General features: G+C 43.4%; 1 protein-coding gene across 8 annotated transcripts in view; it reads left to right on the plus strand.

Moving 5' to 3' along the window:
* Positions 1-556: 556 nt before the first annotated feature.
* The window catches only part of LOC126997959 (protein unc-13 homolog 4B-like), a 42347-nt gene continuing 30762 nt past the window's right edge, over positions 557-12141 (plus strand). For 2 of the 8 annotated variants that reach the window (XR_007752524.1, XM_050859222.1), the window contains exons 1-3: positions 558-1555; positions 5207-5440; positions 6064-6130. Coding sequence is in view for 5 of the 8 variants with exons in the window: in XM_050859222.1 (XP_050715179.1) it covers positions 1247-1555; positions 5207-5440; positions 6064-6130 (610 nt within the window). In the remaining 3 variants the exon portion in view is untranslated. Of the gene's footprint in view, positions 1556-5206; positions 5441-6063; positions 6131-12141 lie in introns of those variants that run through there. The other 6 variants (XM_050859224.1, XM_050859221.1, XM_050859220.1 and 3 more) reach the window with 6 other exon arrangements.

Consider the following 12141-nt stretch of genomic DNA (forward strand, 5'->3'; position numbering starts at 1 on the left):
CTCAGCGGCCTCATTGGGACCATGACTTAACTATATTAGTATTTTTAACAACGTATAACCTGAGATGCTGATGAAGTTGTCGAAGACTATCAAGGCTTTATTTTACTTTTTGATTTCCTCTTTTTATTCCCTGCCCAGGTGCATGATTCCCACTTCTACATTCTTCCGGGGACAGAGGATTGTGGATACATGATGATTTAGTATAGAACTCGCCATTCCAGTCCTTCCATGCATGAAATAATGAATCGCCGGTCACGAGACTACTGTGTAGTCATGACAACGCTCTGGGAATCCCACAGCAACATAATTTCCCACTATTCTTCGTTTTGTTTCATAAATGAGACAGGTGGTGCTTGCATTGCTACATGTTACTTTGGTTACATGCAAGTGGCTTGGGTGAAGCTTAATTATCTGCAGTGGAAATCGTTAATGGACGTATTGGATTATTATAACCTGCGAAGCGGCATGTAACGTTCCTTTGTTAGTGTTTTGCCCTCAAGCGTCACGTGGTGCCTGGTGGTGAGGTAAGCGGATGTAAAAAACATCTTGCGGACAACCGAGTCGACAGTCAACACTCAACAGTAGAGTCTAAGACTACAAAGAGGGGAGATGTGTGTCGCTCCTGTGATTCTGTCGTGACGTGGGGGAGGGACATAAGACCACTGACAACCCGAACTGAGAACGAAAGAAGAACTGTCTGTCCTTGCCGTTGTGTGTGCTTGCTAGAGAAAAAGGTGGTGTTGTCGAAAACGTATTGATTCGAGGATAACAATCAATGAACAGAAATTCGGGATATTTTATAGTGTTCGCTGTGTTTTTTGTTTGCATGTTTGTTAGTGGGCCTGTGTGGATTAGTGTTTGCCATAAATTTCACGTATGGCAAAAACTACAGTCACCCATTGTAAGCTATATATTGCTTTAGAAAATGAATATATCGGAAGCAGAGTTAATGAGCACTACACTGTAATATTAAGCCACAAAGTGAGGTATTGTGGGCATGACATTATCTGAAGAGTCTAGAGGGTTGTACTATAATCGAAAATTATTGGCGCCACACTGACCACACTGGAAATCTCCGGAATAACTCGTCACAAGACCACGTACGACATCTTCAAGACGAGCTACACATCTTGGCTACAAGTGAATCATGGAGGGCCAACGATATTGATCCCTCATGACCAACGTGTAGACAGTGAGATAAGTCAGCCCCAGTTAAAGAGCCCTCTCAGTCCTTCAGTCCTGCAGGATGGGGCAGGCCTCGGTGAGTAAGCCCTCCAATCCTCAGCAGGGGGAGGTGGACATGGCCATGGAGGCATCGCACTTTTTTCATAACTCCAGGGAGGAATACAGTACCAAACCCACCATAATGCTTCCCTCCCAGCCACCTTTCCCTAATAAGACGTCAGATAATACCAGCGTCAGAAGGAAGAGGTCGGTCCATAAACGGAGGAGTTCCGTTTCTGAGGATAGAGAAGAGGAAGAGGAGGAGGAGGACGAGAGTTTTTTCGCTTCTCCCTTGAGTTTATCGCTTCACTCGCCCAAAAAGTTTGACACGGTAAGAATATTATTATTCAATGTGTTTGTAATACTAGCTCATCCCAAAGGTCGCTTTATTTTATTTACTTTTTTACTTAGACCTTGTCCATAGGTCATCAGTTTGCTTTTGTTGCAATTCCCCCTTTCTTGGAAAAGCAACTTTATTTACTTTTTTTCAGTATTTTCTCTCTCTCTCTCTCTCTCTCTCTCTCTCTCTCTCTCTCTCTCTCTCTCTCTCTCTCTCTTCATGATGAATTAGATACGTTCTCCCATAGAGAGGGTTGCCTCCTGGTCATGCATTGCAGCCCCTCACCGGATGTCCTTTTAGCCTAGCAGCTGGTGTGCTGTCAAAACCAACGGAAGGGAATCTCTAAACTTTAAACTTGTTTTCGTAAACACATTATTTTTCAAAAAGATGGATATTATTGTTGAAGAAACTTCCCGACCCTAACAATTTTAGACATTTTGTTTTAATATTGGTTTCAAGTCAACTTTTATTTTCGCTATAGATGATAAATGAACGGTTCAAAACATAATAAATGGGGGGCTTCGTGATCCAGTGGTAAAGTCTCCGGTGTACAGGTAGCGTATAGGAGCGTATAGGTTCGAGTCCTACCCGGTGCCATTGGAAGTCCCTTGGGGTATATTCCCAACGAAATACCCCCCCCCCCAAAAAAAAAAAAAAAAAAAAAAGCATAATAAATTAGAACTGTCGACGTTGACTATTTCTTACAGTACTTTATTTATACTTAGCTTACCGATGCTTACTACTTAATTCTTTATCATAGAAAAAGTATTCCTAAATTTTCTCAGCTACCACAAAGAAGAGTGGTAATGCAAGATTTATCTAATAAATTTAAATGAGGCTAGCGGGGAAGCTGATCAGTTGGGAGGCTGACAACGGGTCTGTTAATTCACCTGAGGCACCTTGGGATTCATGAAGGGCGTAATGTCAATGGCCGAGTGGGGATATACGTACCGGACACCTTGTTACATCATGTCAGGTAATGCATCGCCTTAAAGATGTGCATTGGCGACGTAAAAAGAAATAGTAGAAATGGCAGCAGTGGTAGTAGTAGTTATATTGTTGTGTTGTTGATTTTGCATTATTATTATTATTATTATTATTATTATTATTATTATTATTATTATTATTGTTTTTTCTTCTTATTCTTATTCTTCTTGTATTTTAAGTAGCAGCAGTAGTTCGTTATATTAATACTAATAATACTGATAGCACAACAATAACAACAACTATCAGTGTGAAGCATCTGGTAACAAAAGCATCAATCCTCCAAGGTTACGTAAAGCATTCTCCTCTGTCAGTAATTACATAAATGCTGAGCCCTGCCCCCAGATGATTAGTTTGGACTCAAATTAGGAAGGCTTGTCACGCAGCACAGAAAACACCACTTACATTCATGACAAATTTCTAATCTGCCTTGGTTTTTATATCCAGTCCTGTGCAACATCAGCTAACCTTAACTAGATGCACACTCAAATGATGTATTAGAAGAGTATAGATGATCAAGCATGAATCAGTGATGGATGGTAGTTAACGACGATAATAATAAGAAACGTTTTAAGAAGAAAACAAGAGGAATTAAGTTACTGCTAGCAGTGGGGTATGTATGGTCAGGGGAAAGGCAAGGTAATTGGTACACGCAGTCTGACTGGGGAGGTGGGTCGAACACAAAGAGACTCCTTGGTCAAACTAAGGAAGTCGTGGCAATGAGTGTTGTGGGTGGGGCATCTTTATTGTGTTGGTGTGGGCGAGGTTATGTTTGCACTCGAAACTCTTTATTCAGTTGTGTATTTTTATTGTTTAGACGATTCAATAAGTTGATTCAAATGAGTAAATTTAGATCTTTAAAAAAAAAGATGTAAACAAAGAAACTGAAGATTTCTATGATTAAAATAGCATTGTACAAATTATGTGCAGTACAGTTCGTTGTACGAATAGAAATTATATAACTGATATTCTATACTGATGCACCAGCTTTTATTAATGATAGAACAACATTCCTTTCGTCTCACCGCTTAACTGAGCGAAAGATGGAGCTCAGAAAAAAGTCATCACTTTCAAAATGCTGCAACCAGCCAGCCGACTGTGGTAGACAGAGGGACGCTTTCCTCTCTGCCATGACGTCACTCATCGGTGACCTTGGACTTGACCGCGAACTGGCGCGAAGTTCATCGAGTTGCATCACCATTTGGTGTGTGTGTGTGTGTGTGTGTGTGTGTGTGTGTGTGTACTTAGGTTTAATTAATGGTGTTGCTTCATTATACGTTACGGTACAAGTTAGTGGGTTAGTAGTGCAAGCCGCAGAACATGTTTTCAAGGACAGGGGGTGAGGGTTGCCTATAGATCCTCTGGGGTTGCCAGGCACGACGATTGCGTTACCGGTAGTGGCTGTTGAGGTGTGGTGCTGGTGTTTGTGCCTGCGTGTTTGCAGGATGCAGTTGGTGTAGTTTTCGTTGTTGTTCAGAGGAGAATGAATATAAATATTATGCATATAGCACCAATATCTTATTTTAGCACCATGGAGAATAAATGTGCGTTGAATACTACATACAGAAAACTATCCATGAATACACACACACACACACACACACACACACACACACACATACACTACATTTTCCTTAAAAATACGTATGTCAGACTAGGAACACCTGTGTGAGTGTTGGGGGGGGGGGGGGGCGTATATATAGCTGTTTTTATTTGTTGTTTCTTTCACAGTGTAATTATATTAAGAGTGCTGATTTTTTTGTTCTGACCAAGTTTGTGTGTGTATTTTTCACCGCGGCCCGATCACGAGTTGGACTCGCAATCGCCAGCAAGTACTTACCCTTCCAATTAGAGCAAAGTTCATTAGTCGATGTCTGGGTACTGTCAGGACCTCACACACCACACACCCCATTCCCCTTGTTCAAAGGGGGACAATAACCACTCCTACTAGTCAACGGGAATAACCCGCCCTGAGGGTGGCTCGAACCTCTGCCTGCCACGCTGCGAAGCCTTGCAGCGCAGCGCTTTAACCGACTGAGCTATCGGAGGTGTGTGTGTGTGTGTGTGTGTGTGTGAGTGTGTGTGTGTCTAATTCATCATGACGAGAGAGAGAGAGAGAGAGAGAGAGAGAGAGAGAGAGATTCCGAGCAGGACACCCAAGCATATAATCACGTCACAAACAGCCAGCCAAAAATAAAACAAACAAACTGGACAAATGGACCTGATGTAACGTGATACCGTCTTTGCTCGTGTCAGGAAGTCTTTGCTTGCTTTTCCTCTTCCAAATCATATGTTGCTGAGTTGTTTCGTCTGTCTGTCGGTCTCTGATTCAGCTTTATGAGTGCATTGGTATGTTTGGTCTGGATGTAGTCTCTTCCCGTCAGCTGGACGATGTGATTGTTGGCAGCACTGATGATGGACTTTTATTTGCAGTGAATAAGAAGTATTTTGAGAGATGATAGACAGACACTGACTGACGGATTTATTGATATAGATAGATTGATACAGATAGACAAAAAAAATGGTCGAAACGTAGTTAGGCGAAATAGATACTACTACTACTAGTACTACTTCTATTACTTTAGAGTTATAATAATACAAAAAATAGTAATAATAATGATAATGTGAACCCTTTCTCCTCCGTTTCCACCTATCTAGGAGTATCAGCAGCTGGCCGACGTTCTGTACTCCGCTTTTCATCTGCACACCACTCGGGACCCCTTATTGCAGCGGGTGGCGGAAAGGGGGGCGGGGACGGGGGGCGCAGGTAGTGGAGGCCTAGCAGGTGACGAGGCACCCAGCATGGAGGAGTTGAGCAAAGAACTGATGGATGTCTTCGAGGTGGATGAGACGACCATGGGAGCGATACGGGAGGAAGTGCGGACTAGAGAAGTGAGTGTGGGAAGGGTCGTGTGTGTGTGTGTGTGTGTGTGTGTGTGTGTGTGTGTGTGAATATGATCTTAATGTGGCAAGTAGTCGGTTTAAACATCATTAACTAGGCAGACAGTGAATCAGAACAACTTGCAATGGACTAAAATATATTTCCCATCCCCTTCCTTCCTACCTACGTCGCCACTATTCCTCCATCCTCATTTCTTCCTGTATTTCCATTTTTCGTTTCCTTCTCGCCTAACTTTTCCTTCATTCATTCTTTTTTCCTCCCTTCCATTCCTCCTTTTTCCCCCTATTTATTCATCCTCCTTCCCATTTCTCCCTCCCCTCATTTCCTTTCCACCCCTGCTTCTCCCTCTCCTCATCCCCTCATCACTCCCTTCTTGTCCCTCTCTCCTCCTTCCCCATTCCTTCCCTCTACTCCCTCTCTTCTCATCTCCACATCCCTTTCCCTTCTCCCTCTCTCCTCTCCATCTCCCCGCTCCTCCTCTTCTCCGCATCCCCCTATTTGTCCTCTTCCTCTCTGTTCTACTTCCTCCCTTCTCTTTCTCTTAATTCCCTATCCCTCCCTCTTCCCCTTCTCCCTTCGCCCCCTCCCTACCCTGCTCCTTTCCCATCTCCAGCCTCCACGAGTCGCCGTTCAAGTCAACATCCACGAAGCCAAGGAACTCAAGCCCAGGACTCCCAAAGGTAAGCTCAGGTGTAGTGATTCGTTGATTAGATGAGCCACAGGTTAGGGAAGGTCTCTCTCTCTCTCTCTCTCTCTCTCTCTCTCTCTCTCTCTCTCTCTCTCTCTCTCTCTCTCTCTCTCTCTCTCTCTCTCTCTCTCTCTCTCTCTCTCCTCAACGAAGCAGTGCGTGTCATCCGAGCAAGAAACGAGTCACGGCCACGTCCCTCCACCCCGCCCGTGTAAATAGACGCCGTGCATCGCAACAAACCCGTAACCGTGATCCCGCAAGTACCACCACCTCTATTACCAAGCCTCTAGATAACTTGAAAATCCTTAGTTTCAATGCGCGTAGCCTAAGAAACAAATTTGATGAACTGAGATGTCTTGCTTTAACAGAAAATTTTGACATAATTGCTATAACCGAAACATTTATCGACACCACAAATATTGATTTAAGTTCCGAATACAACATAGATGGCTACAGACTCTTCAACAAAGATCGTGTAAACCGTAGAGGCGGTGGCGTCGCCCTTTATGTCAAAAGCTATTTGCAACCCACTGACAAAACACCGGGAAACAGTAACGTTGAACATTTGTGCGTGCGAGTAAACATTGCAAAAGTCAATTTAAATATATCTGTCACCTACAGACCTCCCGGGCAATCACTCGATGACGACCTTGAAATGTACAGCGTCTTAAGGCAGTCACTTAATAACAGCGACTCATTGATATTAGGAGACTTTAACCTCCCCCATATCGACTGGGCGACACTGTCAGGTACAGAAGGCGAGTCCCATAGAATGATCGAATTTCTAGAAGAAAATTATCTAAGCCAAATGGTTTCTGAGCCAACTCGACAAAATAATATACTCGACCTTGTTATAACGACCCAAGATAACCTTGTCAGTAGTGTCACGGTAGGAGAACACCTCGGTTCTTGCGATCATAAATTAGTGCGCGTCGACATTAAAGCTCAATCATCAGTGACTGAAAATAAAGTAAAGGTGCCCAATTTCAAAAGAGCTAACTTCGTAGAAATCCGACAAAAACTAACAGAAATACAACTATCAGATGACGGCAACGTAGATGAAGCCTGGCTAAGCCTTAAAAATCACTTACTCACTCAGCAGAACACATTCGTCCCCTTGTGCGAGAAGCGAATTAACACTAATAAAAGCCCACCGTGGTTTAATAGCGAAATTAAACAATCAGTCAATGAGAGAAAATTGTTTTACAGGTTAAAGAAAGAACAAAGCACGCCCGAGAACATTAGACTTTATAATGATGCCAGGCGACGAGTAAAAAGACTAGTAGGTCAGGCAAAGCGTAGATATGAAGAAAATATTGCAGCCAACTGTAAAAATAACCCGAAATCTTTCTTCAGTTACATAAACAACAGAAAGGCGATCAAAAGTGGTATTGGACCTTTAACAAACAGCGACGGTGCACTAGTGACTGACAGCCAACACATTGCAAACCTCTTAAACAATTACTTTTCCTCGGTGTTTAATACTAACAGTCTTCCTCTCGCTACCACCAACACCAGTACTATTGTAAATCTCGAGCATGCATTGCCTAATTTTGAAATAACAACCGATGAAGTCCTTAAAGCTCTCCATTCACTTAAAACAAATAAAAGTCCTGGACCTGACAAAGTATATCCAACTCTGCTGAAAGAAACGAAGAGCGAAATACTCTCCTCCCTCACAACCGTATTCAATATGTCCTTGCGACAAGGCATCGTCCCTTCAGATTGGAAAAAGGCTAACGTGACACCGATTTTCAAGAAAGGAGACAAAAAAGTACCAGGTAATTACAGGCCCATTAGTCTAACTTCGGTTGTAGGTAAGCTACTTGAGGGCATAATTAGAGACAAAATTGTGAGTTACCTTGAAAGCCACTCATTGATTGGGGACTCACAACATGGCTTCCGAAACAAAAGATCCTGTCTATCTTGATTTCCAGAAAGCGTTTGATAAAGTCCCGCATCATAAATTACTTTACAAATTAAAGCAAATAGGTATTGACGGTCAAGTAAACCAATGGATCGCGAATTGGTTGAGCAACAGACAACAAAGAGTAGTGATTGACGGATTTAACTCAGAGTGGGCGCCTGTCACTAGTGGCGTCCCTCAGGGCTCGGTCCTTGGCCCAGTGCTCTTCATTATTTACATCAACGACGTGGATGTTGGACTCAATAACCGCATTAGTAAATTTGCAGACGACACAAAGATTGGTAACTCGGTTCTCACTGACGAAGACAGGCAAAGCCTCCAAGAGGATTTGCACAAAATTTCAGCTTGGTCGGATAGATGGGAGATGCCCTTTAACGTAGACAAGTGCCAGGTCCTTCAAGTTGGAACGAGGAATAAGAATTTCGAATACGAAATGCGCGGCGTTAAACTCAAAAGCGTTCAATGCGTCAAAGACTTGGGGGTCAAAATCGCGTCAAACCTCAAATTCTCACAGCAATGCATCGATGCAGCAAATAAAGCGAACAGAATGTTGGGCTTCATTAAAAGAAACTTTGTATTCAAGAATAAAGATGTAATACTCCCGCTCTACAACAGTTTAGTCAGACCCCACTTGGAATATGCGGTACAGTTTTGGTCCCCCCACCATGTAAAGGATATTGCTAAATTAGAAGGTGTTCAGCGTCGGGCAACGAAAATGATCCCTTCCTTGCGCAACAAATCCTACGAAGAAAGGCTTTCTACCCTTAACATGTTCTCTTGAGAAACGTCGCCTCCGAGGAAAACTGATCGAATGTTTTAAAATACTTAATGGTTTCACGAATGTAGACAGATCAACATTGTTTATGATCGATGACAGTCTGCGCACGAGGAACAATGGCGTAAAACTCAGATGTAGACAAGTAAATTCAGACTGCACCAAATTTTTCTTCACCAACGTTGTAGTGCGAGAATGGAATAAGCTTCCACCATCAGTGGTGCAGTGTAACACGATTGACTCCTTCAAAAATAAGCTCGACCGTCACTTCCTTCAACTTAATATCAACTAGAGTAGAAGTGCAACGTTTTGGAGTCTTCTGATTAATGTAAAATCACTTAGGTTTAAGGACAGACCACCAAGTCTGGACCATGGGGTCTGTGTGGTCTGATTTTCTCTGTCAATCTCTCTCTCTCTCTCTCTCTCTCTCTCATTTTTTTTATTATTATTATTATTATTATTATTATTATTATTATTATTATTATTATTATTATTAGTGGTAGTAGTAGTAGTAGTAGTAGTAGTAGTAGTAGTAGAAAAATAGTAGTAGTATAAAAGTTTTTTTTTTTTCTCTATTCAGCCCTGAAGTAGCCGTAGCCGTTGGCTGCTTTGTTTAAAAAAAAAAAAAAAAAAAAAAAGAGCGAGAGGAGCATCATCATCGTAACCTTAAAAAGTAAAAGAGTAAAACCCCGGGCATAAAAATCAAGTAAAAAAAAAAAAAATAGACAAAAGTAGGAGCAATTTTGAGTTGATGTTATTGAATCGGGTTTGTGCACATAGTCAAAATATCGACCCGTGGAGGCAGAGGGGATTGCGTAGATGATGACAAGGTGTTCATAAGTGGCGCCTCTATTGCAAGGAGCCGTTTGTGTTCGGTGGTATTATATTCATAATGCACATGCACCACAGGGAGACTGCTATTGCTGTTTTTCGTGGCAATATAGGCACCAAGAGCTAAAATATAATAAAATAACATGTACTAAAAGGCTGGCAATATGCTTTTTTAGAGGAAAACAAAAGATTGCACACACAAAACGAGTGATCAAGCTGCTTGGTGCTCTTATGGGAGAGAATCAGCCTTCATCGATGCGGCAGCGCTACAATGCACGGATTGCGAGACCTCCCACTCCGGAGACGCCAGTCCTCGTCGACAGACCGACTTGGTCGGCTCGGCTGACTTCAGCCGATCGAGTTGGTCTGTCGGCTACCCTACTACAGGCCATCATTGGCAAAGGCCCGTGCTCCCCCTTATCGGGAGGGAGCAATCTTTGGAGGAGGAGGAGCACCTCCCACTTGATCGCCACGTATCAGCCAAAACTAAATGCTAGAGGGCCGCAGAAATACAGCTCTTATTACAGTCTGTGGATTGGTCAAAGATATTCAATTTCGGGAGAAGAGGTGTCCTGATACCCTCTTCTTGAAAGAGTTCAAGTCTTAGGCAGTAGGAAATACTGTTAATACAGATGAAGGAAGATTGTTCCAGAGTTTACCTGCGTGACGGATGAAAGAGTGATGATGCTGGTTAACTCCTGCGTAAGAGATTTGGAGAGTAAAGGGATGAGCTTGAGTAGAAAGTCGTGTGCGGGAGGGGGGGAGGCATGCAGTTAACAAGTTCAGAAGAGCAGTCAGCGTGAAAATATCGATAGAAGACAGAAAGAGAGGCAACATGGTGGCGGAATTTAAGAGGTAGAAGACTACCAGTAAAAGGAAGAGAGCTGATGAGACGAAGAGCCTTGAGCCCCGTTCACACTGTGCCGACTCTGGGCCACGACAACCCAGCGACTTTTCCATTTGACAAGTTGGTTCCCACGCTCCAAGAAGGGGGGGAGGTTTTATTGGGGTCTTGGTGTCTTGCCGACTGTCTGGGACATTCGGCCAACTAGTTGCCAGCATGTCGCGGTAACCCTCACGACGTCCGCTCAGCATTCGGCAATAGTCTCAAGACCTCTTTCAAGACATGCCCGACCCTTTCACATCAACAGCCAAGACCTCGTGTACCCTAGAGTCGTGGGTAGTCGTGGCCCAGAGTCGGCACAGTGCCACAGTGTGAACGGGCACACTGTGCCGACTCTGGGCTACGACAAACCAGCGACTTCTGCATTTGACGAGTCTGCCCCCACGCTCCAAGAATTTTTTGGCGTCTTGGTGTCGGCTACCATGATTGCCGACTGTCTGGGACATTCGGCCAACTAGTTGCCAGAAGTCTCTGGAAGAATTAGAAAAAGCAAGGTTTTGACATTTACTAGGATGAAAAAGCTTTTGGTAAGTTGAAGAATAAATTTGGCACGATTCCGGGCTGAAATGTAAAGATCATGGTTAGCAGGAGTGCGAAGGCTCTGGTACCTTTTGTGACCTGCCTCTCTACCTTTGATAGCACGAGAACAAACGTGATTAAACCAAGGCTTTTTAGCACTAGGAGTAGAGAAAGTACGTGGAATGTGTGCTCCATTCCAGAGACAATCACCTCTGTGATGCGCTGGGCACACACAAAGGGGTCTGTCTCCTGGAAGCAATAATCATTCCACGGGAAATCGGAAAAAGTACATCCTCAGGTCGTCCCACCGAGCTGAAGTAAAATGCCAGAAGTATCGCCTCTTCGGTGGGTCCTGAGGCTGTACAGGAGCGATAGGACAGAATACAGAAATAAGGTTGTGATCGGAGGAGCCCAACGGAGAAAACAGTTTGACAAAGTAAGCAGAAGGGTTAGAGGTAAGGAAGAGGTCTAGTATGTTGGGCCTGTCTCCAAGACGGTCGGGAATACGTGTAGAGTGCTGGACCAACTGCTTTAGATCATTGAGGAGAGCAAAGTTGTAGGCTTGTTCACCAGGCTGGTCAGTGAAAGAGGATGAAAGCCAAAGCTGGTAATGAACATTGAAATCTCCTAGGATGGAGATTTCAGCGAAGGGAAAGTAGATCAAGATGTGGCATTAGAGTTCAAGTTGTCAAAGAATTTTACATAGTTAGTAAAGTTAGGTGAGAGATGAACAGCACAGATGTATTTAGTAATAGAATGACAATGAAGTCTTAGCCAGATGGTGGAAAATTCAGAAGAGTCAAGGTCGTGGGCACGAGAGCAAGTGATGTCATTGCGCACGTAGGCGCAACATTCAGCTTTCGATTGAAATTTAAGATAGAGATAGCAGGAGGGAACAGAATAGAGATTGCTGTCAGTAGTCGCCAAGACCTGTGTTTCGGTAAGGAAGAGAAGGTGAGGTTTAGAGGAGGAGAGATGGTGTTCTACAGAATGGAAATTGGAACGAAGACCGAGAATGTTGCAGAAATTGGTAAGACAGAGGTCAGA

The sequence above is a fragment of the Eriocheir sinensis genome, chromosome 13 (assembly GCF_024679095.1).
Source record: "Eriocheir sinensis breed Jianghai 21 chromosome 13, ASM2467909v1, whole genome shotgun sequence".
In the NCBI taxonomy this organism is placed as follows: Eukaryota; Metazoa; Arthropoda; class Malacostraca; order Decapoda; family Varunidae; genus Eriocheir; species Eriocheir sinensis.